This window comes from Diospyros lotus, chromosome 6 (genome assembly GCF_014633365.1).
Source record: "Diospyros lotus cultivar Yz01 chromosome 6, ASM1463336v1, whole genome shotgun sequence".
NCBI classification, from domain to species: domain Eukaryota; kingdom Viridiplantae; phylum Streptophyta; class Magnoliopsida; order Ericales; family Ebenaceae; genus Diospyros; species Diospyros lotus.
The window spans coordinates 6,639,453-6,662,007 of record NC_068343.1 but is presented as its reverse complement, the minus strand read 5'-3'; the positions used below and the strand labels follow the sequence as shown (position 1 = coordinate 6,662,007).

At 38.2% G+C, this 22,555-nt stretch overlaps 4 protein-coding genes across 10 annotated transcripts; 2 read left to right on the top strand and 2 right to left on the bottom strand.

Annotated features, from left to right (window-relative positions):
• The first annotated feature begins 1,500 nt into the window (after window positions 1-1,500).
• On the top strand, window positions 1,501-7,575 carry LOC127803610 (uncharacterized). The gene is made up of 5 exons (XM_052339997.1): window positions 1,501-2,644; window positions 3,341-3,805; window positions 3,925-4,986; window positions 5,996-6,170; window positions 6,596-7,575. The coding sequence occupies exons 1-5, from the start codon at window positions 1,562-1,564 to the stop codon at window positions 7,573-7,575; spliced, it is 3,765 nt and encodes a 1,254-aa protein (XP_052195957.1). The 5' UTR covers window positions 1,501-1,561.
• A 257-nt stretch (window positions 7,576-7,832) lies between these two features.
• Window positions 7,833-15,441, bottom strand: LOC127803611 (calcium-transporting ATPase 2, plasma membrane-type-like). 6 transcript variants are annotated; one of them, XR_008023541.1, is made up of 11 exons: window positions 15,285-15,441; window positions 14,874-15,180; window positions 13,167-13,221; window positions 11,148-13,090; window positions 10,909-11,067; window positions 9,741-9,912; window positions 9,308-9,606; window positions 8,382-8,900; window positions 8,241-8,274; window positions 8,081-8,164; window positions 7,833-7,971 (listed from the first exon to the last, which is right to left on the bottom strand). XR_008023541.1 is itself a non-coding variant. In XM_052339998.1 (8 exons), the coding sequence occupies exons 2-8, from the start codon at window positions 15,051-15,053 to the stop codon at window positions 8,649-8,651; spliced, it is 3,060 nt and encodes a 1,019-aa protein (XP_052195958.1). In that variant the 5' UTR covers window positions 15,054-15,180; window positions 15,285-15,441; the 3' UTR covers window positions 8,077-8,648. The 6 variants fall into 6 exon arrangements, 2 of the variants coding, with proteins under 2 accessions (XP_052195958.1, XP_052195959.1); XR_008023540.1 differs by having other exon boundaries at window positions 8,081-8,274; XR_008023542.1 differs by lacking the exon at window positions 7,833-7,971 and having other exon boundaries at window positions 8,077-8,164.
• Window positions 15,442-15,598: 157 nt separating this feature from the next.
• Window positions 15,599-18,964, top strand: LOC127803612 (mitochondrial outer membrane protein porin 2-like). 2 transcript variants are annotated; one of them, XM_052340002.1, is made up of 6 exons: window positions 15,599-15,765; window positions 15,863-15,930; window positions 17,432-17,542; window positions 17,638-17,724; window positions 17,818-18,026; window positions 18,146-18,964. In XM_052340002.1, the coding sequence occupies exons 1-6, from the start codon at window positions 15,717-15,719 to the stop codon at window positions 18,450-18,452; spliced, it is 831 nt and encodes a 276-aa protein (XP_052195962.1). In that variant the 5' UTR covers window positions 15,599-15,716; the 3' UTR covers window positions 18,453-18,964. The 2 variants fall into 2 exon arrangements, with proteins under 2 accessions (XP_052195962.1, XP_052195961.1); XM_052340001.1 differs by lacking the exons at window positions 15,599-15,765; window positions 15,863-15,930 and adding an exon at window positions 15,940-16,854.
• A 2,900-nt stretch (window positions 18,965-21,864) lies between these two features.
• On the bottom strand, window positions 21,865-22,540 carry LOC127803614 (60S ribosomal protein L26-1-like). The gene has a single exon (XM_052340003.1). The coding sequence runs from the start codon at window positions 22,448-22,450 to the stop codon at window positions 22,010-22,012; it is 441 nt and encodes a 146-aa protein (XP_052195963.1). The 5' UTR covers window positions 22,451-22,540; the 3' UTR covers window positions 21,865-22,009.
• Between the last annotated feature and the right edge of the window lie 15 nt (window positions 22,541-22,555).

Below are 22,555 nucleotides of genomic sequence, written 5' to 3'. Positions count from 1 at the left end.
TTCGATTGTGATTAGGATTTATCTCAATTAAAGATTTACATTTTTGGCTTATCTTTTGACCAGGATATAATTTCTTATGTACATCTATATATGAGTTTAGCTCTATAAATAAGTGTTCAATACTTTGAAATGAATTTCAACTATATCACTATTATCGTGCCAATATTATCATAATTATATTTTATTATTTATGTCCATAATTTTTCTTGATTTTGACTTTTCATGTTAAATTCTTTGTTCATTTGTGTGGTTGATAATTTGTTTGTGATTTGTTTTTAATTAAAAATCTAATTTTACATCTCTTAATTTACAAGGAATATGTCATTTTTATATAAAATTTTACTGACGCCTTATATGAATAAACTTTGGAAGCAAATTCTTGAATGGTTGTAACAAAATAATATTATAACTGACCAATTAAGCAATTAGAGTTTCTAATGTTAAGACTCATATTTTTGTTGAGTAATGACATATGATTATTTTAAAGAAGGTATGCCACATAACTAATAATAATGACTGTCATTGATCATGGCTCATAACATTATTATTATTATTTTTTTGTTAATGCATTTATATATGTAAATTATGTAATATGAACCCGTGGTTTATTTGAAAAACCAAACAATAAATAACATAAATTAAAATGTACATAACTATTTTATAACAAGGTATTAAAACTAAAATGAATATTTTACCTTTATTTTCATGTAATTTTAATTTTCATCCAAAAATAATTTATAGAATTTAGTAAAATAAATATAACTATTTTAAAAAATAGATACAATTAAAAATAATTTAACAACCAAGCTTATTAAAAATGCATTAATTTTAAGTGTTGTGTTCATATGCACGTTATATATTAAGATATTATTTGTTAAAATGAGTAAGATAAAATTCTATCAAAATAATTTATGTATAAAATTCAAGATAAGTTATCTAAATCGAGGAAATTGATAAATTTATTTTAAAAATTTGAATTATACTAGATGTACATCACTTTTGTACATCTTGAGCTATACAAAGGGTATTATGACCAAAATACTCTTCACCTCACATGCGTCTCTATGCACCTCATGAGGGATTTTTTTGTCATTGATACACTTTTATGTAGTTTAAGGTGTACCAATAGCATTTTTTTAAAAATTCAATATAAGACGTTATGTCACTTCTTTGTAAAAAAATTAACAAACATAATAAAAAGTATTTTTATTTAGAATGTTTTTTATATTTTATATTTTTTGATTAACAAATACTATTTAAAAGGATTATTTTATTGCTTGCGTGGGGTTAACATGACGCGGGCATGCAGAGAGTGGGCCCATGCCCCTTCTCTGATTTTGCCCGCGTCCGGTAAATTTTATGTTAATAATATAATAATTTCGTATATATTAATGAAGATTTTAATGTGTTTCATAAACTGAAACAGTGCGTAGGTACGCCCGCCCGCATCATATAATTACTCGGCTGGTAATTGGAATTTGGAAACAAACAGGCGCCAGAGCACCGGTTTCAAATTCAGAAGCTTCCCTCTTCAGCGAGCAGGTCGATAATTCTTCTGTAAATGGAGAAGAGACTCCGTTCAGCGGTGCAATCATCCGCCGAGGAATTCCTCTCCTCGGCGGCGAAATTAGGGCTCAAATCCGCAAAACCCTCACTTAAATCCCTAATCCACGGCCTCTCTCCTGCCTCTGAACTCGCTTCTTCACTCCCCGTCGCTCTCCTCCAGGCCGTTTCTCAATCCATCTCTCGCTTCAAGCAGCTTCTCCACCCCTGTAATGTCGATCCACTCAAGTCTCCGCAGTCGCCGCTTACCAAGCGGCTCCGACGATCCTCGCGACGCTCTAAGAAGGGAGACGATTCAGGCACCAACGATCGGGAACACAAACGCGTCGATGAAAGCCAACGGGTTGTTCAGAAACTTCAGATTTACGCGTACGTGGCGCTTCTGTGCGTTTCGCATCCCAAGAAGGCGTTTAGGCCTTGGGATTTGTTGCCGGCTGTTCAGGAATTGCACAACAATTTGGTTGTCTTTGAGTCCGATTCGGTTTTGTTGTCGGAGATCGCGAGCCTGTGTGAGGAGTGGTGGAAGGAGGGGTTGCCGGGCAGAGAAAGCCTAATTCAGCAGTCGTTGCCGTTCTTAGTGTCGAGGTCTCTGACTCTGAAGAAGAAGGTGGACGTGCATAGGGTGTACACGCTTCGGGAGGCTTTCACTTTGTTTGATTTTGAGGATGATAGCATTGAAGATTTGAAGCTTTTGCTGATTCGCTGTTTGATCGCGCCCTTGTATCTGAAGACTGAAGATGGGAGGAAGTTCATTGCATTTATGTTTGGGTTGAGCGGGCAGCTGTTGAAGGAATCCTTGGCCATGATTCGGTCGCAGATTCCATTTGGCCGGAAGTCCATGTTGGAAGCGTATGCGGATATTTTGTTCAGGGCTTGGAAGGTTGCGGAAGGGCCATTGCGGGAAGAAATTGAGAATGGTTTTCTGCAGGGGTTGATTGAGGGCGCAATACATGCTCATTCATCTTCATTTGCTGCCTCAATAAGGAGGGTTTTGGGAGGATTCACTAACCAGCGAACCACAGATGGGGTTGAGAAACTCCTCTTTCGCCTTGCTGAGCCTGTTTTATTTCGTTCACTGCAGGTTTGTAGGATACGTAACTACAAAAAATAGACTTCAATTGTTTGCCTAGATATAGAATTTCGTTTTCCTTTGATCTCGTTTGTTTGTTTTTTTTTTATTGCAATTTCCATGATTCCATGGCGCATACAGAACTCCTACCTGTTTGATGACATGATGCAGAAACAGTTGCTTTAAGATCTTTTTTCTATTTTTAAGTTCACAAAAAACCTTGGTTAGTACTTCGCACTTCTCTCAAAGAAGAGATTAGAGGCATATGCTTGGGTGCAAAAATTTAAAGAAGCCATTAAACATTAATATATATATGACCCGTTTGATCTGACTTGACGTGATCTTGTAAGACACCATGAAAAAGTATCTAGTAGATTAGTAGTGTACTTTTATCCCCTGGTATATAGACACCTGACCTGAGAATATATGTATCAGATGAATGCAACTTATGTGGCTTATTTGAGTTGGAATGTGTGTTTTGCGTGTTGATTGCTGGCTCATCCATCTCCTACTGTCACTATGATTTGTATACATGTTTTGGTAGAATGGATCTCCATGTTGGTGCTTCATCTTGGTGGGACTCAAATAAATTTTGTCCGACTTGGGAGCATTCAGCCATGTCTGTACTATTTTAGCTTGTTTATCATTTATTACCCTTGAATCAATCAAATCAAGTTAATTTTCCGTCACTGTTCAATTTTTTGGTAGGTTGCAAATTCGAATGTTCGTCAAAATGCATTGCATCTACTTTTGGACCTGTTCCCTCTAGAAGATCCTCATTGCACTAAGGAGGCTAAAGATACACTACTTGATAAACAGTTCTTTTTATTGGAGAAATCATTAATGGATGAATGTCCAGATATCAGAGCTATTGCAGTAGAAGGATCTTGTCGCATTCTTTATTTGTTTTGGGAAATTATTCCCTCGCCAACCATCACAAGGGTTCTTTCAAGAATTTTTTATGATACAAGTTATGATTCATGCAGTGAGGTTAGGCTTTCCAGTTTGAGTGGTGTCACATATTTACTTAAAAACCCACAATCCCATGAGATTCTTAAAGTGCTTCTACCAAGAGTAGGGCATCTGGTTATGGATCCTGCAATTTCCACACGAGCTGCTCTAATGGATCTCCTTCTCGTTCTGAGGGATATTCGAACTTTCCAGTTTCATAAGGTACAGACTACTCTTTCAAATTAAATGCTTGAATTCTATTACATCAATAACCTACTTTTCATGCATATCTATAGCATTTTCAACATAGTTGACCAAATTTCTTGGCTAATTCATTGTAGGTTGTGCACTTGGATGTGTTGCTGTCAACACTCGCAAATGATCAACCACTCATTGCTCAGAAAATCACCAAGCTTCTGATGCCGTCATACTTCCCATCAAAAGTAACTGTTGATGAAGCATGCCAACGATGCGTGACGCTTATCAAAAGGTCTCCATTGGCAGGAGCAAGATTCTGTGAATTTGCTCCATCTGAAGGGGCATCTTCACAGTATCTCATGGAGCTCATCAAAGTTTTCATCAGTTTGGTCCAATCTCATGACAAGCTTGCTGCAGATCAGATTGATGGTCTACTTGTTGCTTCTGCACACCTTTGCAATAATCTAGTCAGTGAGTCATCTTACAAGGATGCCCTCAAGAATTTGTTGTCTGGTGAAAAGTTGAGGTGCCTGTTCGTTGCTGCAGCTACGGGACGTGCACAATCTTCTGTATTTGATATCATTTCCAGCATCTCTTCGGATGATGTAGGTGGTCTTTTTGACGAATGCATGGCCTTGGTCACAGATTGTTCTGGTTTATCTGAAAACGCAGAAAAACAAAATCAAGTGAGATCTGCCCACAAGATGATGCTTTCATGCAACTGGTTTGACAAGATGTTTGAATATCTGATGAGGCTTTTGGAAAAAATTGCCCGTGGATGTCATAACAAATTTGGCACAGAAATAACAAGTCAGAGTCTTCCCAGAAGGAAGATAAAACCCTCTATTAGAATTTCGAGGAAACATGTCAGCAGGAAAAAGTCTTCCAGTACAGCTGTCTCCAAATTTGAAGAGGATTACTTGATTTCTGTAGGAATAGCCTGGCAAATAAAGGACCTGCTTTTAAATGAAAACGCACGGGAAGCTATGTTGAAGTCTCAAGTTCTAGAAACCACATTTTATTCTTTGAGGGCTATTTCTGAGGTCAGCATTTTACAGTGCGTGCATTGTGACTATATGGATGTGTTTCCAGTTTTTGCTTACACAGCTCTTGCTTTGCATATGTCTCTTCAAAATGTAAGTGGTGCATACAATTATGGAACCAAGAAAAAAGCTTCTCTTGATTCTGGAGGATCGACTTCAGAGGCAAGTGTTCTTTTATTGAAACCTTGCTTGATGCAGTTCCAACATACTTTAAGATTTGCAGCATGTTTTCCTCTGTTATTTGTTCCACGCATCATATGAATTCATCTGAAATTACTTGTGTAACATCACATGTTCTCAATGAAGAAGTGGTCATTATTCATTAGTCTTGATTAGGTTTTTCCCTATGGAACCTTTTTTAACTTTCTACTGGTACCTGCATCCTGTTGTACTTCCACTGCCATCTTATGAAACTATGAGCCACGTTTCTCATTTGTGTTTCCTGAGTGGCTCTTTCATAAATCTCTGATTTCATTTTCCTCATTCTGCCTTTTATTAGCAATCCGGACAAAGTATTACTACAGCTGCTATTCATATGGCCACCATTCCTTTCTTCATTTAGCAAGGTGTACTTTAAACTATTTTGTAAGGTAAAAAATTCAGAATATAATTTGAGAATCTGTATTTAACATCTTCTTCCGTCTCCAAAGCATTTGATTTCTTAATCCAATAAACTCAGGAAGATATGCGGTACCAACCAAAAGCTCATTTAAGTGAAGAATGAATGTCCATTCTCAAGTCAATTCTTATTTAATGAGGCCATAGAAAAATACTAGTTTTTCTACCAACGCTAGTTTTTTTTTTTTCAAATCATGTTGTCATAATGAAATTAAATGGATTTGTAGGCATGTTGAAGCACACTAGCTTAATCCTTAATTAGTGAATCTGTTATTTATCAGCTATCTTTATCAACAATACTTGTGTTTTGAGATGTGAATGCTATAACATTCTTTTGTCAACGTTTCTCTTTAGGTGAAATTCATGTAATTTCTTTGTTGTTCTGGGTTCCCTGAGTTTTATAATTTCTAATGTTACAGCATCCAACTTTGGGAGTGGAAAGGTGGTGCCTCTTATGCACCTTTTGTCACTGACTTTGTTTTGACTACTGTACTAGGTCATGTCTCCCGAGTCATTGTTTGACTGACTTGGCCACTGTTTTTTCTCTTTTCAGCCAACTTTGTTAGAGCAGACAATGAATCATTTATTTAGCTGCACAAGTAAAATCTTTGGAGTCGATGACCCCGGAAAGCCCGCAGAATCTAAGCAGGAAAGGAAGAAGACAGCCCGTCACCGTGGGCAAAGGAAGAGAGAATCTGAAAGTGACACATTGCATCCTGGTGATGGAGGTAAACGATGATGGAAGGGTATATTAAATACACATTCTTCCGAACAAGTCCGTATATTTGAGTTTGCTCTTGCTGATATCATGAGAGAATTCAAAATAATTAAACTTAAACTAGTGTTAGCCGTCAAACGTATTAACTTCCTTCTACCTTGGCTTACTCCCTTTGTGCTATTTTTTTATTTTTTTTCCTGTGATGTGGTATTTCAGAATGGAAATCTCAACTATGCCAATAGAATGTGTTACGCTCTTGTTTCTCAACCTTTGTTTTGTGAACCAAGTCCGCATAATGGGTTGGTGCCTTGCAGCTTTTACCAGCCTAAATTGCCTAATTTCCAAGTTGTTCTGGATGATTTAGATAGATACCTTTAAATCCCAATTTTTATTTAGTCTACTTTATTAATGAGTTTATTTATTATCTTTGTGTAGGATTTGTTAATACTAATCAGAAAAGGATATCAAATGCTGTGAAGATTCTAACTGCAGTTCTCAAGTTCGTTGTTGATGCTGCTGCAATAAATCTTATTTCTCAGAGTCAAGAAAAGTGCTTTGAATTTACACTGGATTATATAAAATTCATCATGTCTAGTTTAAGGAAAAATTCCTGTGACAAGCTGCCGTTTAACGAGGAAATTCTGAGAGAAATATTCCTCTGTTTGAAAAGCTCCTTCACTTATGCAGCCAAATTACTCAATTTAATCCTTGCAAGCTCCAGTGAAGTGTCACCACTTCACCTGGAAGCTTATAATCTGGCCAATGGTTTGCTTGATCTTATTGTTTCAGTCGAGTTGTTTATGGGATCTGGCTATGCGAAACGTCTTCTTGCCTCAATGAAGCCATGGTTGCCTGACATGGTTCTGGCCTTGGGATCCAGGCATATGCCGATACACAGGACAGAAGCATTTGAATCGGCATCTAGTTGTGATAAATCTTGTTTTCCTTTGTGGCCCTCAATTTTAGCGAAGATTGAACTACATGAAATGAGTGAAGCTAGTCAGGATGAGGAAGTTGATAGAATTTCTCTACCTGTCGAATTTTCTGCATTCAGGGAACTTATGGAAATGATGGCTCTACTGTTGAGAGGAAATGCTGTTATATTAGACGCAGTGGGGGTTAGTTTCTTGACTGCCACAGCTGTTGCACTGGAAAGGAAAGACTTTGGGCTAGTCTTGGGACTCTTACAATTTATCTGTGGGAAGTTGGTTAGACACGAAAAGGGTGAATGGGCAGAGCTTGAATTGATGCTGGCGTGTTTGCATGATGTTTACCCCCAAATAGAGAGAGTAGCTGAGGAGCTGAATGGCAGTAGGGACGCAAGGCAGATACTAGAGAGTGCCATGGTGTTGCTTCAACCTGTTTGGACTAGTTATGTTTCTGATGCTCAGAAAGATTCCTTCGAGGAAGCCTAGATGGATTTTGTTTTGAATCTGAAAGTTGTCAAGGAAATTTAACCATTATAGCGTGCAAGGAAGATGATTCTGTATTGAATAAAATCGTCATGGGGTTTACTTAGCTATGAAATTAGCAGAGATATTCACAGTTGAGCAGAGCAGTTTTTGACACCCAATTATCAGTTGCTGCTAACCCTGCAATTACAAATCTCGGTCCATTGAATGTGTAAGCCAGAGTTTTCTTAAATGTAGGTCCCGCCCTTTATTGTGTATATTCAGAAATTATGCTTATAGCTAGTACACTTTCCTGGCTATCTTCCTCAAAATGTATATCTGTTTCTTATATCAGCCTCTTTACTGTGTCCAGTTTGGTTGATCGCTTTACGTGCTAATAGTATCAACATTAATACTGATCTGCAGAATGAATGGCAATTCCGTGAAATTTAATACAAATGCATGGACATGGACCTCTTGTTTGTTTTCATATATAAAATTGAGAGTAAGCAGAGGAAGTGGGTCTCACAAGAATTGTCTCCCTCATGGAATTGAGATGGGGTCTATTGAGTTGAAACTCAGTAGTGCCAGAATCAAAATTTTCCTTTCCTCCCTAATAACTTTTATCATATTACAACACTGAATTGCAAACTTGAGAAAAAAGACAAAAACAAAAGGACTGTTTTCACCTGATAACAATATATCACTGTGTCCAGAAAGCATCTGCAAATTAGAAAAAGGTAGAACTTCAGAATATTGCCTGCCTCACACCTCCCTGAGTTGATATATATAACATGCGCTAAACAAGTTGATTACACGGTGCAGCTTACCAGGGAGATCCTCAACCCTAAATCCAGTATGCTTCTTTGGCCGCTAAGAAAACTATGAAGGTAACGGGGAAATGTGGAATCTTCTGAAAGAAACAAAAATGATCGTGACAAGATTCAAAACTAGCAACTCCTGTCTTTCTATTCAGAGAAATGGCATATCCTCCCAGTCTGATAGCGTTCGTCACTTAGAAAAGCCAACTGTCACAAGATCAAGGAAGCTTAGAGCTCTTTTGGCTAATCTTCTTCATTTCATTCGAAAAATGGCATTTATGAGTCCGGTTCCACATCAATTGTCTTTATGCCTGCAGCAGCTAGCATGCCTATTAATCCAATAAATATACTAAAGAACCATTGTCCAAAACTGAGGGGTGTTGTATTAGCAAATGCACCCAGGTATTCAACGATTATGATCTGGAAAACGACAGTGCAACTGATGACACCAACAAAAACATGGTTGTCCAGTATGCCTTCAAATACGTCCCATTTCTCCATCTCTCTGGAGCTTATTTCATTGAATATCTGCAAATAAGGTCCAAACCACTAATATAAGTTTGTTATTGCTGGAAAGATAGGAAATGATTTTTTTTCTTGGTTGAAGCTTCCGTAGAGAGACCATGAGGAGATCTAAATCAACTCTCTGGAGAACCTCCAGCATGCATCACTGGCATCCAGGCAGCAGTCTATTTGCACAAGTCAGTGTGTGCATTAATAGTAGTCTACTTGTGAGATTTGAATGGCAAAGTGTTCTCATTCAAAGAAGAAAAACACCCATCCATGCCTTGAAATGTCTAAACTAGCATGCATATTATCAGAAAACATAGCTTGGTTATCATCATCTATCATTTTAGCAGTATTTTTGGCATATGTATTCTCCTGGTAACCTGGTCCAGGACATTAAGTTCCAAAGTGAATTTTTATGAACGTACCTGGCAGAATACAAATGAGTTAAAAATAAGTGTGTTGAGGACCAGATCTGAATCTTCGCCATCAAGGCCAAAGGTTGCCTTCCCTTTCCGCTGAAGATACCATATTACCATAAACTGGTACAAGGATTGGCCCAAGATATTCCTCCACATAATATTACTGATGAAATTTCCTCTTCTTCCAACTGGTGCCCGCTTCATTAACTCATCATTAGGAGGCTCAGTTGCTAGTGCTAGTGCTCCTAAAGTGTCCATAATCATGTTGACCCACAAAAGCTGAACAGCCGTGAGAGGGGCAACCCCTAAGGCACAGTTTAATATAAAAGCATAAGCACATGGAAATGTAATTTCAGTTTTTCTTTTGATATTTTTGAAGCATACAAAGTCATAATTATGATTGATGGTTGAAGAAATTATTAGATGTAGGCTTTCTTACCTGTTGCACAAGCCGAAGAGAAGTTAACAATTAGTGCAACCACATTTACAGTCAGCTGAAACTGTACAAATTTTTGAATGTTTACGTAGACTGAGCGCCCCCATTTGGCCACAGTCACAATCGTGGAGAAGTTATCATCCAGAATAATGACATCTGCACTCTCTTTAGCAACCTAAAGAAGATGAGACTGTTAAAACAATAGACGGCTTTTACAAATGGTATTAGAGAAGTTTAGATGCAGAAAAAAAATCAGTTAAATGTGGAAAGTAACAACATTAACATGCACGAACATGTAACCACAACTAACACACTACCAAGTGAGAAGATAAATAAGTTTTCATTCTTCACTATCAAGCTGAAAAGCTTATGTTATCTTATTGTATCTTCTATCACTATTTTTTATCTGGTCTTAATCAACCCTGCTTTTTTGCTTGAAGTACCTCAACTTGTAGCCATATATGGTATGAAGGTACAGTACTTTATCACTCTTGAGAGATTACCAAAACCAAACTAAGTGTCCATCCTTTTGGTTTCTATGCACAAAACTCAATGCTTCATCCGGAGTACTATCTTCCTTGTCACAGCATGAAACACACATGTTTTCTGTGTCAACTTGCAGCAAGTTTTCAGAATATCCCATTCTTTGTTTCCCAATCTTGACACAAAGCAAGGCTAGTCTTGATAACATTATTTTGTATGATTTTCCAATCACATAAATTCTTCACTGGTCAATCAGCTTATTTTAGAGCCCATGATCCTTTACAACCACTGACCCTCTCCTTCCTGCTTCCTGTACTGACAAATAAGGTCTCACTTTGCCACCATGAGATGTATTTCGCAATGGTCCTCACTCAATGCCTAATCTCTCTCTCTCTCGGGAGGGGGGGTGGGGAGTGATGGAATGAGAATGCTCTTCCTTCATTCTTATAAATGGCAAACTTCACATATATGATAATGTCAATAGGTCTAAGTTTGTGAATCATCAACTCAGAAGTATATGGCCATTGGCCAACTGGCATTGGTGTTCATATCCCAATAGAGAATGTCGTTGTTGACAATGTAAGAGAGAGAGAGAAAAGAAAGGTGCAGTTGGCAGTGACTTCTTTACATTCCAAAAAGGTAGACAATTTTTACTTGAGGCACTAATTGATCACATTAATATACTCACCTCAGTTCCAGCAATGCCCATTGCAAGTCCAATATCAGCTTCATGAAGTGCTGGGGCATCATTTGTGCCATCACCGGTAACTGCAACAACTTCATCAAATGTAGTCCGTAAGTGCTTCACCATCATATGTTTGTCTAAAGGTGAAGATCGGGCCATCACCTAAAAAAATGAAAATCTATTTATCACATTTTAGAGAAATGCTTTCTTAACCTTTTTATGAAAAAATAAGTGTAAACAACCTGAATTTTGGGAATTAGTTCATGTAATTCCTCTAGACTTTTTTCCCGAAAAACTGGACCTTCTATGGCAATGCCCTCATCAGTAAGTATCCCGCATTCCCTAGCAATAGCTTTTGCAGTATTTATATTGTCTCCAGTAACCATCCTGACAGTAACACCAGCTGAACGACAAAGTGCAACAGATTCCTTGACACCAGGCCGAACAGGATCTTTGATACCCACAATTCCTATACAAGTATATCCTGAAAGTGGGATAGGATTATCAGCAGAGAACCCCTTGTCAAGTTCCATATAGGCGAGGCATAGAGTCCGAAGAGCTTCATTGGCAAAGTGCTCTATTTTAACCTTGAGATGGTTCATGGAGGCTTCATCAAGGGGAACAACCTCACCACTAGAATTGACCACCTTCTCACAGGCAGCCAATATTATTTCTGAAGCACCTTTGCAATAGGCTCTCATACCTCCATCAGGAAGCTCCAACACCACCCCCATTCGTTTCTTTTCAGAATTGAATGGCTCAACTTTAATAATTTTAGATGCATTTCGCTCTCCCTGAAAATCCCCACCAAGCGACAAGCCAAACTCCAATAAAGCAGTCTCAGTTGGTGTTCCTAATATCTCGCGTTTGCCTTCTTTGTTAATCACAACTTCTCCACCAGTATTAGTAAATATGGCATTTAACAGAAGTTTGACGGTAGAATCTGGGATTTCAGAGCAAAAATTAGCAGCTCCTTTATTCACTTCCTGGGCATTCATGCAAATGCATGATTTGACAACTGTCATGTGGTTGGTAGTCAGTGTGCCAGTTTTGTCACTGCAAATAGTTGTGGCAGACCCCATTGTCTCACAAGCAGCTAAATGGCGGACAAGAGCCTTATCGTTCATCATCTTCTTCATGGCAAAGGCAAGGCTCAATGTCACAGCCAGAGGCAGACCCTCAGGAACTGCAACAACAACAATCGTGACAGCAATAGCAAAGTATTCCAACATTTCTAATGCATCATCTCCAGACCAGCTCCAATGGGTCCCCTCTTTCAGTTTACGGCCAAACATTTTTTGCACCAGAACTGCAAAAGTCACAACAGCAAAGAAAAGACCTATCTTTCCAATAATTGTTGCCACCCCATTCAGTTTAACTTGCAGTGGGGTTTCGTCATCTCCTCCCTCACTAAGGGTTGCCATCAACTTACCCCATTGAGTTCTCATCCCAACAGTTGTTACTATCATCTTGCATGATCCATCTTGGACCTTAGTGCCTGATAGAAGGAATGGATTTTGAGAATTTACCATCACCGGCTCACTCTCACCTGTCAAACTAGATTCATCAATTACCACCGAAAATCCTGAAACAAAGAGTCCATCTGCTGGGACTTGGTCCCCAATGGAAAGAAATACAATATCACCAGGCAATAGATCATATATTGACATTTTCTGCCGATACCCACTCCTTGTAACTTGAATTGAAATCTTCTTCTTCTCTTTGTCCAAATCTTTGAACTGCAATGATTGCCGATAATCACTTGTTGCTGTGACAAATACAACCAATAAAATACTAGCAACGATCCCAAGACCATCATGAGCCCCCTTTGGCCATCCTTCCATTGCTAGGCCAACTATCAAAGAAACAAATGCACACACACCAAGGATCATAAGGGTCATATCTTGAAGGGCTTCCCAAACAAACACCCAAAAACTTTTTGGTTCACATTCAGTGAATTTATTGATTCCAAAAGTCTCTTGCCTGCGATTCAGCAAATCAGTATCAGTTGTGAGACCAGTGTTGGTTGATGTGGAGAGCTTGTCTGCAATTCCAGCTACACCACCATGAAATTTCAGCTTTTTTAGATCATGGCCTTCAACAATGGATCCCAGTTCATCGGCACAAATGCTGAAGCCGGCAGCTTTAACTTCCTGAGGTACAACATAGTCGCTTGGTTGGACACCTGTAGGCATGCCATGACAAAGTCAATCCAATAACCTTTTTATTACAACAAAATATAATTGAAGTAACGACCTCACCTTGGATGAACTGAAATGCAGCTTTGGAAACGAGAACTGCAACTCTCAACTTCTCCTGCAGTAAACAATACAAATTAAGTCAGGCACCTTCCTTTTGAACCACTGCAGCTGGAAGTGAAAAAATCCAGAATGTAAAGCACTAAGAAATAAGAATTCATTAATTTTTACAAATAACTCAATAGTTAGGAGCAACCAAGGACAGGAAGTAGATATGGCCAAGAACCAAGTGGTGGCAATAAAATCTGGGAAGAAATTATCAGAATATTTCGGGAAAATGACTGGAAAAAAAGATAACCCTAGAAAGTTCTGTTGCACAAATTCTGTTTCCATTTAATCAGTATAAAGGCCTCTTATCTTCTTTTGGGAGACAATTCATGGTAGCAATTTTGAGAAATAGATCTGTGGAGAGAACTTCAATGGGTGAGGTGATTCAAGTAAGCTTGTGTTAAGAGGGCAGCATATAGGAAGATGGGAATGCTTAGGGCAGCAGTTGTGGAAAACAGTCCCATTTTTCCAGAAAATTACTCCATAAAAAATGGAAAACTAGAAAACTTGTTCAAATACAAAAATTTTCCAAATGGAAAATGGAGATTTGAAAATGCAGTTTTCCAAAATTGAACTAAACTTGGAAAACTACTAAAATGAGTTTTTTTAAGTTTTCCTTGTTAATTTGGAGACTTGGAAAATGTGGTTTTCCAAACATTTTTGCACCAAATCACCTTCATCTCCTTCTCTTACACAAGTTACACAAAAGAAATTAAAACCTCTCTTTTTTTTAATATGTGTTCTAATTTTCAAGATTGGAGATTAGTTTCTGTATTTCTAACATTTGAATGCGTTTTCCAAATTTTCTATAATAGAAAATGAGAACTAGAAATTTTATAGAAAATTGGAGATAGTTAACTGGAAATCATTTTCCAGAACTAAACAGCCCCTTAATCTTTTCTAGTCTGAGTCTGCAGATGGGGGAATATTTCGACGTTGGAACAGTGAATACCATGAAACAGAAGATGGTGTACCAGGAAGTTCAAAGCGGTTCAAATCTTTCGTTGGTGTAGAAATATAACAATGCACCGATTGTAATTGCTTTAACAGAATAGACAAACTGAGAATACGGGAGAAAAAGCCTAATTATGTCCTGGCTTCCACTAAATTATCTTACTAGAGGAGGGTAATCATGACTTTAAGAATGGTGATGAGGCGCACGGACAAAATGTAGTTTGCAACTAAACCCGTAAGCTTAAGCCATCAGAGAAATGAAGTATTTCATTCTCAAAGAAAAATGAAACATATGAACAAATAAATCACAAGACTCCAACTACGGAGGAACAACCCACCCTGTTAACCGCAGAGTGTCTGTATTTTGTTTCCATTATCCTTAGAACCAAAACTACTAAAAACTTGGAAACAATCAAGTTTTCATAAAATTTTCCCCAGACATACAATATGAATCTGGGACAAGTAGGAAAACTAACTTTATTGTATTTCCTAAAACTAGATCAATTTCCTAAAAACCTATTTCCAATATCCGTTTGTTTCAAAGAATTACTAAAAACAGTTTTCGCAAACAATTTGCCAATAGTTCTGGAATCAGTAACCAAACGGACTTTCTGCTTTTCATAAACTTGAATGTCTCTGTCACCATACATACGCACACACACACACACACACATATCTAGAGAGAGAGAGAGAGAGAGAGAGAGAGACCTGATTGGTCCTGCGCATGGCAGCGGCCTCGCAGCGCTTGGAGAGATTAGCAGTGAAGCGGAACCTGCGCTTGGGGTTCTTGACCACTCCGCAGAGGTCCCTCCATCTCTGCAACGTCTCGTCCGGAGAGTGCTTCGCCTTAACCGCCACGAAATTCTCGTCCAACAGTAACTTCTCCATTGTTGCCGATCAGCTTCGCTTGCTCCGGCCTTCTCTCGATTCACAGTTGAGATACAACCTCTCAAATCAGGAGCTCCATCCACTCCTCTCTCTCATCAGTTTCAAATTCGAGAAATTCTTTCTCGCCCTGAGTAGTCACATTACAAATTTAAGTTACAACAACAAAATGGAAGCTGAGAGTGACGAGGAAATGAATGGCACAGATGAGGATCCGAATTTCCAGGGGCTAACCTTTGGTGAGAATCGTTAACTGTCTTTCCTTCTTTTGCCTTAATTTTGGGCAAAACGAGCGGCTCGAATTTCTAATCAAGTTATGTACTGACAAGCAGCGGGCAGTTACTTCTTCATTCCTTGATTAACAAGAGATTAATTAATTAATTTAATTACTTATATTTATTTATTGCATTTTCTTCTCCAACTTTTCTTTCTTTAATGATAAAAAAAAAAATATTTTAAACACGTGGCGTTAATCGGTCAGGTTCGTTTGTGACCCAAAATACGTCACAGGCGGACGACGACTCTCTCGGTTTATCCTACGATTCAGCCCCATTTTCTTTCGCCAACCCAACCAAAGACAAAGAAAACCCCTTCTATTCTATTTTCTCCTCAGCTCGCGCGATCACAAAATTCAGATCATTTCCTCTGTCGCTTCTCCGTGCAAATATGAGCAACGGACCTGGACTCTTCTTCGATATTGGCAAGAAAGCCAAAGGTAAATACCACTACCTGTCTCTGTATCAATCACGAAATTTTGCTGTGCATTAAGAAACAATGTTTTTGCTGCTTTTCGTGTTGATGATTGGGCGTAGATCTGTTGACCAAGGACTATATCTCTGATCAGAAAGTCAGCGTCTCCACTTTGAGCCTCACCGGAGTGGTATGGATTCTTTGCTTTCTCATTCTGTAATCGCGAAGGACTTGGAGGGTTTACTTTCTTCTTCCAGATCATTACTGCGTGGTTTGCTGGGCCTATTTTCTTAAGGAACAATAATGTTCGTTGTATATGTCATTTACGGTGTTTTTCCTCATGATGAAGGAGCGATTACTAGTTTCCTTTAATTTCACCTTTTCTTACACTCAATAGTCTCCCTATTTAAGTATTTGTTAATATTTCTTCCAATTTTATGGTAATAATTTTGATTTATGATCAACGAAAGATTGTTGTTATGAGTGAGCTGAAATGTTGGAACTTTGTTGTGATGCAGTGAAATGCCTCCTTAATTTTAACAATGGTTGACTTTTTTTTTCTTTTATCTTTATAGTGTAGATGATACTTAATAATCATCTGTTAATGTTGTGGGTTTCTCCATGGGGTCAGTCATGTATCTTCTGCAGTAGTTTTTAACTAGAGTCTTGATCTGGTAGCTATCTTTTTAATATCAAATAACGGCTCTGCCATTTATAAATTATGACCAAAGATCGAAACATGATGGGATTGAGAAAAGATTCTGGGAAACTAAGAGAAAGTTGTGAACAATAATTAAATTATGTCCATCGGATTCCATCATTGTGGGTATAAGGCTAATGAATTGAAGAGCCAACATATTTTCGGTTTGTAAAGTCACCTTTATTGGAGGGAAAAAACCATGATGGTCATCTTTATTGGATGCTAAATGCTACTGTCTACAATAATCATAATAAAGGGAATTGCCTCTCTCTCCTTCAACATGTAGTATCTTTTAAGCCTTCTTTTCTTAATGGATGCCAACTTTCTTGTTTAAGTTTTTGTTCAGGTGGGGAATGGGATCAGATAGGCAACACATTATGTTTGTTGAACCTGAGACTTGAACTTTCAGAACAGGTTGATAACAGCTACTGGGTGAATCTGAAAGATTAGTTCCATGTTGTGGAATACCAGCAGTGGAATATTGGCCTAACCTCATTATCAAAACAGAAAAAATAGGATTTGTTATACGAGTTCATTGTCGGAATGCAGAATGAAGGTCCATTGGGTCCCCAAATGAAGTCAGGAATAGAATAATCATCTTGTCATTTGTCCTTAGAATGGTCTTAAATTTGATGTATAATGGATTTTGGCCAAATTCCTCCGTTTAGTGACATTTGTTACTTTTGGCAATTTTTATTATAGTAATAATTTAATCTAGAGTACTTGATGTTTCTTTTGATTTTGTCCTTGACTAAAATTATTTTTTTCTAATTATTTGTTTTCTATTTATTTTATTTTTGTATTTACTGATTTGGCAAGGTTAAACCTTAGTTTCTTGTACAGAAGCTATTTTATTCATACAAATTTCATTTTAAAAATAATAAGAATTTGATATCTGTTGTCCTTCAGAAAGATTTCTAGTTTCCCAATAAATAAGAACATACTGTTTGACCTTGTTTTTTTATTACTTGTATTATTCTTTTCTTTGCAGGCCATTACATCAACGGCCGTGAAGAAAGGAGGACTATCTGCAGGGGATGTGGCAGCACAATACAAGTATGGGAACACTCTAGTTGATGTAAAAGTTGACACAGAATCAAAAGTGGGTTGTTTTAATTCCTTACCTTGTTCTACCATGGTTAAACCTAAATATACTTGGTTTTACCGAGCATCTTTCTGATGACTTTGTTTTCTCAGATTTCAACGACTTTAACTTTCACTGAGGTCATCCCATCAACAAAGACTATTGCTTCATTTCAACTGCCTGACCTCAACTCTGGCAAGGTATGCGCCCAACAAAGAGGCCATGCAGGAAATAGCTATTGCTAGCATTAGCTTTAAAATGTTATAACCTTAGATATGTTTTTTCATTTGCAGCTGGAGGTTCAATACTTCCACAACCATGCAACTTTCACCACGGCTGTCTCTATGAACCAGACCCCTGCTATCGATCTTTCAGCAACAATTGGAACCCCAACCATTGGTTTTGGTGCCGAAGCTGGTTATGACGCCACAGCTGGTCACTTTACTAAGTATACTGCTGGCATTAGCGTGACAAAACCAGATTCTTGTGCCACGGTAATTTTGTAAGTCACTAGACCCGCTGCAAAGAATGATAGATTTGACATTGATAGTGGTACTCAGTTTAAAGCAATACAACGATTCAAAATTGTTAAGTGTCTATTGCTATTTGTATTTTCTCTAGGGGTGATAAAGGAGACACTATAAGGGCTTCATACGTGCACCATTTGGATCGATTGAGGAAGAGTGCTGCCGTAGGAGAGATCACCAGAAGGTTTTCCACAAACGAAAACACATTGACTGTTGGAGGGTTATATGCAGTTGACAACCTGACAGTGGTCAAGGCAAAGCTCAACAATGATGGGAAGCTTGGGGCTGTCTTGCAGCATGAGCTCATACCAAAATCAATTTTGACCATCTCTAGTGAGTTTGACACCAAGGCATTGGAGAAGATACCCAAGTTTGGGGTAGCTCTTGCTCTTAAGCCTTGAATTTGTTTTTCTCCCAATTATGGCATTTTACTGAAATTCAATCTCATTTTTTGTGTGGCGCTTTAAAACGGGCACAAGAAGTAGTTCCATAGAAATATTTGTTTTAGGGCGTTATGAACATTTGAGTGGTTGCTTTGCTACTTGGGCTTGTACACGCCCTTTTCCCCAAAATGATTTTTTTTTTTTATAAGCATTTTGATAATTTCCCAATTATTCTCTTTATGTATCCACAAATGGAAAAAAAGCTAAGCTCCCTTTTTTTTTTGGGTGGCATTGCATACACAAATAGGAATTGGGGAGAAAATCTTACGCGTGGAGGGAAGAAATTGAACTTGGGGCCCCATTAAATCACCCCTAATTAATTATTAGGCGGGGAACAAGAAGTCTTAAGCAGGGCTTCTTTTTCTCCTTAGCTTGAATCCCACCATTTACAGTCTGTATGTCCTTTGTGCTTCTTATTTGCACTTGTTTCAGTCTAATATGAATGCTAGATACGATCTTTCAATTTTTTATGCTAGAATAGATTGATTTACCTTGTTTTCCTCATAAGCTTAGATTTCATGGGGTGTAACTACTGTGAATGGTCAGAGGTAAAAATGAATGCGCCACAGAAATGTTTCCTGCATGTTCTTGGGATGACTGCCCTTGTATGGCCTTTACCGCTCTGCCCTCAATTTTGATAAAGAAGATAAATAGTAAGTGTGAAACTTTACACTTGTTACTTGCATGTTCTTGATTATCTAAAAATGTGCACATCGTGGAGCTACTAAAACGACCTGTTTTCTTCAAGCCGGTTTAGAGTGTTTTCCAAAGCTGTGATCTCATTTGTTTTCTGGTTTGTTAGTTAAACCATTGCTTACTGCAGCAGAGATCGTAAGGGCATGAGACACTTGCCGCCTCGAGCTTGTTTTAGTTCATTGGATGAATTTGAAATTAAGACCTGTTTTGCAGGAAATTTGTCGTGTCAAAATTTCTATAAGATGAATATTGTGTGAGATGAAAAAGTAAGAACGGATTTGAGTTTCACCTCCTCTTTACAATTCAATTGCGGAGGATTCTAAGGACTGTGTTTAACCTGCAATAAACATCTTATTTTCAAAGAGACTATATTTGTTGCACCATAACCTTCGCCTTTTAAGGCAACAGAAGGAATTACCCATGTTATATTGCAACAAAATAAGATTTATATAAAAAATTGTTGCATAAGATTTTAGGGTTTTTTTTGTTGTTTCCAATAAATGTTTCTAAGCTGGTTTTAGCGGGCTGCAGCGCAGCTATCATCAATCAACTAGAAACATTTTTATCTTCACCAAGCAAAACAATAGAAAAGACACATTTTCATTACCACAAGGAAAATGGAAAAAGAATAATCCCGGAGGAGTTTCTGAATAAAAACAAGAAACAATTATATCTTACCGCATCCAACAAAACCAGGTGGGCTCAACTGATTTCTCAGAATTATCTCACTTTTCAACACAATCTCTTCCATGTCAAGGCACATGACAAAAAACTATTATAACAAGTAATAACATGCAAAATAATCAAAACTACCTTTGCTGGTTGATAAAAAATAAAACAGAAACTTCTTTTCCGAAGGACACAAAGAACTAGGTAGTAAACCAACAGATTATAACACCACCAAAATCAGGGAACAACCACACAAAAAAGTAAGATCAAACAGATGTTAAAACCAGTTCAATACCGGGCGGCTCAGACTGGAACCCTTGCTGGGAATTAGGAGATCCCCAGGCACCTATGAATAATCAGTGACTGCAGACAACCGGACTCACTCTTGAGAGGATGGTGTGCAAGAAGGGCAAGTTAGACAGTCTGATGGCAAGTGTGCTTAGCCCGAGTTAATTAATCCTGAAATTCCCTAGTCAAATCAAGATGGTCTTTTCTGTACTCCCGAGTCATTACTGTTAAACCTCCCTCTCTCAGGCTTGTGTCCCAGTTAAAGAGTTTATGGCAGATGCCGTAGATACATGTAAGATGTAACTGAGATTTTTCTGTTCTTGTTTTGCTAGGCACAAGTCAGATCTTATTTGATGAGCAAAAATTCTGCTAATTTATCCTCTTAAAAAATACCAAGGGAGGTAGGTAGAAGGTAATTATGGCATGTCAGGTCAGCAGACATTTTTCTTCTCTATCTTCTGCTTCATTTTTTTTTTACAAGAACTCACAAACAAAGAAATGCACAAATATAGCAAGGGAAGACTACCAGAGCAAAACAGGTGAATGGTTACCCGGAATGTTTCAAATAGTTAATCAGTCATCCATGTGATTGAATAGGAAACAAACATGTAAATGTCTATACCACATCAGAATTACTATACACAAGGCAATAGGAACCACCTCAGAAACTAGAACATGAGGCTGCCTTTGTTAAACTAAAAACTGATCATCCAGACAAATGTGGAAAAGCTCCTAGTTTGAACTGCCAAACATACAGTTAGAGACACATATTAAACTGAATACATGTGAAAAACCCATGGTCTAATCTAAAATAAGCGGCAGATATAACCAAGGAACCCTGGATGTTTCATACTTCCAACACAATATGAAAGAATGCATTATATATTACAATTCCAGAATAATTTATCATGTAAAAATAAAATACATCAATCTCAAACCACAGCATATTTATTTTGCAGTCCTTTTAAGACTCCTAGTGTCGAAGATATGCAAGAAATTGTACACATGCAATCCCTAGAGAAAAAAATAAGAATTTGGCAAAAATAATTGCTTCTTTGGAATAGTCATTTATTGGATTAACCCAATAATCAAGAATAAGAGACACTTTACACCAAGGTTACTATCCATAAAACAAGAATTTTAGTCCCAGATAAACTTCAAGGATGAGGTGAATTTTATGAACCTACATATCATAAACATGTTACTTCACAAGGCTGAGGTCCATAAAGATCACTTGTACCATGCCAGTTAAGAAAATAAATGACAAGGCCAAGAGGCACAAATGATCAACATATAAGGGATACAGCAAAAGGAAATTGACTGAAGAATGGATGTGAAAAGGCCGCCACCAAACTCAAAGTTCTCAGAATTGCCTATAAATTCCTCAGTATTTATCAAAGATATGCCCCATCCAAAAGAATAAGAAACCTTACCTGTTACTCGTTATGAAAAAACTCAATCCAACCACCCGTCAGGTTTAGTTTTCTATTACTTACGATTTATATTTACAGCCATAGACAGATATTAGAACCACAAATCTGCACAAATTAGCATCTACTACCAGCATATAATATTGGGCAATAATACTGGAACCTCATAGAACTTTAACTCCCCGAGTAAAATGCACTCTTCAGAATGAAATCTACTCATCAGCCATAAGAAAATACTTGGAACAAACTCAAGTAAACATAACGTACGCATTCGTAAGGTTCGAGTATTCATCAAAATGCTCTCAAAAAAGAGTCAAGTAAACCTTAATTCCCAAATCCAAACGATGTCTCATTACAAAATCCATCAAATACATGCAGACATCTATATATTATCTCAACTCAATGAAATAAAGGAAATACCAATAGATCCGATCAATCAATGGTTTGCATGATGTCCTCGGCGGTGAACTTGGTGCCCTTGTCCTTGTCGGCGGCGGCGCGGCCCTTGGCCTTGCGGTCGAGGAGCGACTTGCGGTCCTTGTCGAGGCGGAGCTTGGTAATCATCACCTTGGAGGGGTTGATGCCGACGTTGACGGTGGAGCCATTGACCTTCTCGCGAGTGATGCGCTCGATGTGGATGACCCACTTCTTGCGGTACACTTGCACCACCTTGCCCTCACGGCCCTTGTAGGTGCCCCTCACCACCTGGACCTCGTCATCCTTGCGCACCGGCATCGACCGGACGTTGTACTTCGACCGGAGGTCTCCAGAAAGCGGCGCGCTCATCAGAACCCGGCGCACGCTCGACGGCGCCGAGAAGTGGGCCTTCCTGTTCTTCCGGCGGGAGCTCGAAACCCTAGGATTGTACTTCATCTTCTTCTTCTTCTTCTTCCTCCCCTCTCTATCTCTCTCTCTGCGCTATACAGCTCCAAGACCGGCAAGTAGATAGAAAAGTTAGGGTTTTTGCACATTTATAGT

Excerpts from the sequence above, each read along its gene's own strand:
- LOC127803612 (XM_052340001.1), top strand. The coding sequence starts at position 16,660 with ATGCTAAATGCTACTGTCTACAATAATCATAATAAAGGGAATTGCCTC. Across the intron at positions 17,725-17,817 it reads CTGACCTCAACTCTGGCAAG|CTGGAGGTTCAATACTTCCA; the intron begins GTATGCGCCCAA and ends TTTCATTTGCAG. Across the intron at positions 18,027-18,145 it reads TCTTGTGCCACGGTAATTTT|GGGTGATAAAGGAGACACTA; the intron begins GTAAGTCACTAG and ends TATTTTCTCTAG.
- LOC127803614 (XM_052340003.1), bottom strand. The coding sequence starts at position 22,450 with ATGAAGTACAATCCTAGGGTTTCGAGCTCCCGCCGGAAGAACAGGAAG.
- LOC127803611 (XM_052339998.1), bottom strand. The coding sequence starts at position 15,053 with ATGGAGAAGTTACTGTTGGACGAGAATTTCGTGGCGGTTAAGGCGAAG. Across the intron at positions 13,222-14,873 it reads CCATGCGCAGGACCAATCAG|GAGAAGTTGAGAGTTGCAGT; the intron begins GTCTCTCTCTCT and ends TGTTTACTGCAG. Across the intron at positions 13,091-13,166 it reads TGCATTTCAGTTCATCCAAG|GTGTCCAACCAAGCGACTAT; the intron begins GTGAGGTCGTTA and ends GCATGCCTACAG.
- LOC127803610 (XM_052339997.1), top strand. The coding sequence starts at position 1,562 with ATGGAGAAGAGACTCCGTTCAGCGGTGCAATCATCCGCCGAGGAATTC. Across the intron at positions 2,645-3,340 it reads TTTTATTTCGTTCACTGCAG|GTTGCAAATTCGAATGTTCG; the intron begins GTTTGTAGGATA and ends ATTTTTTGGTAG. Across the intron at positions 4,987-5,995 it reads CTGGAGGATCGACTTCAGAG|CCAACTTTGTTAGAGCAGAC; the intron begins GCAAGTGTTCTT and ends TTCTCTTTTCAG.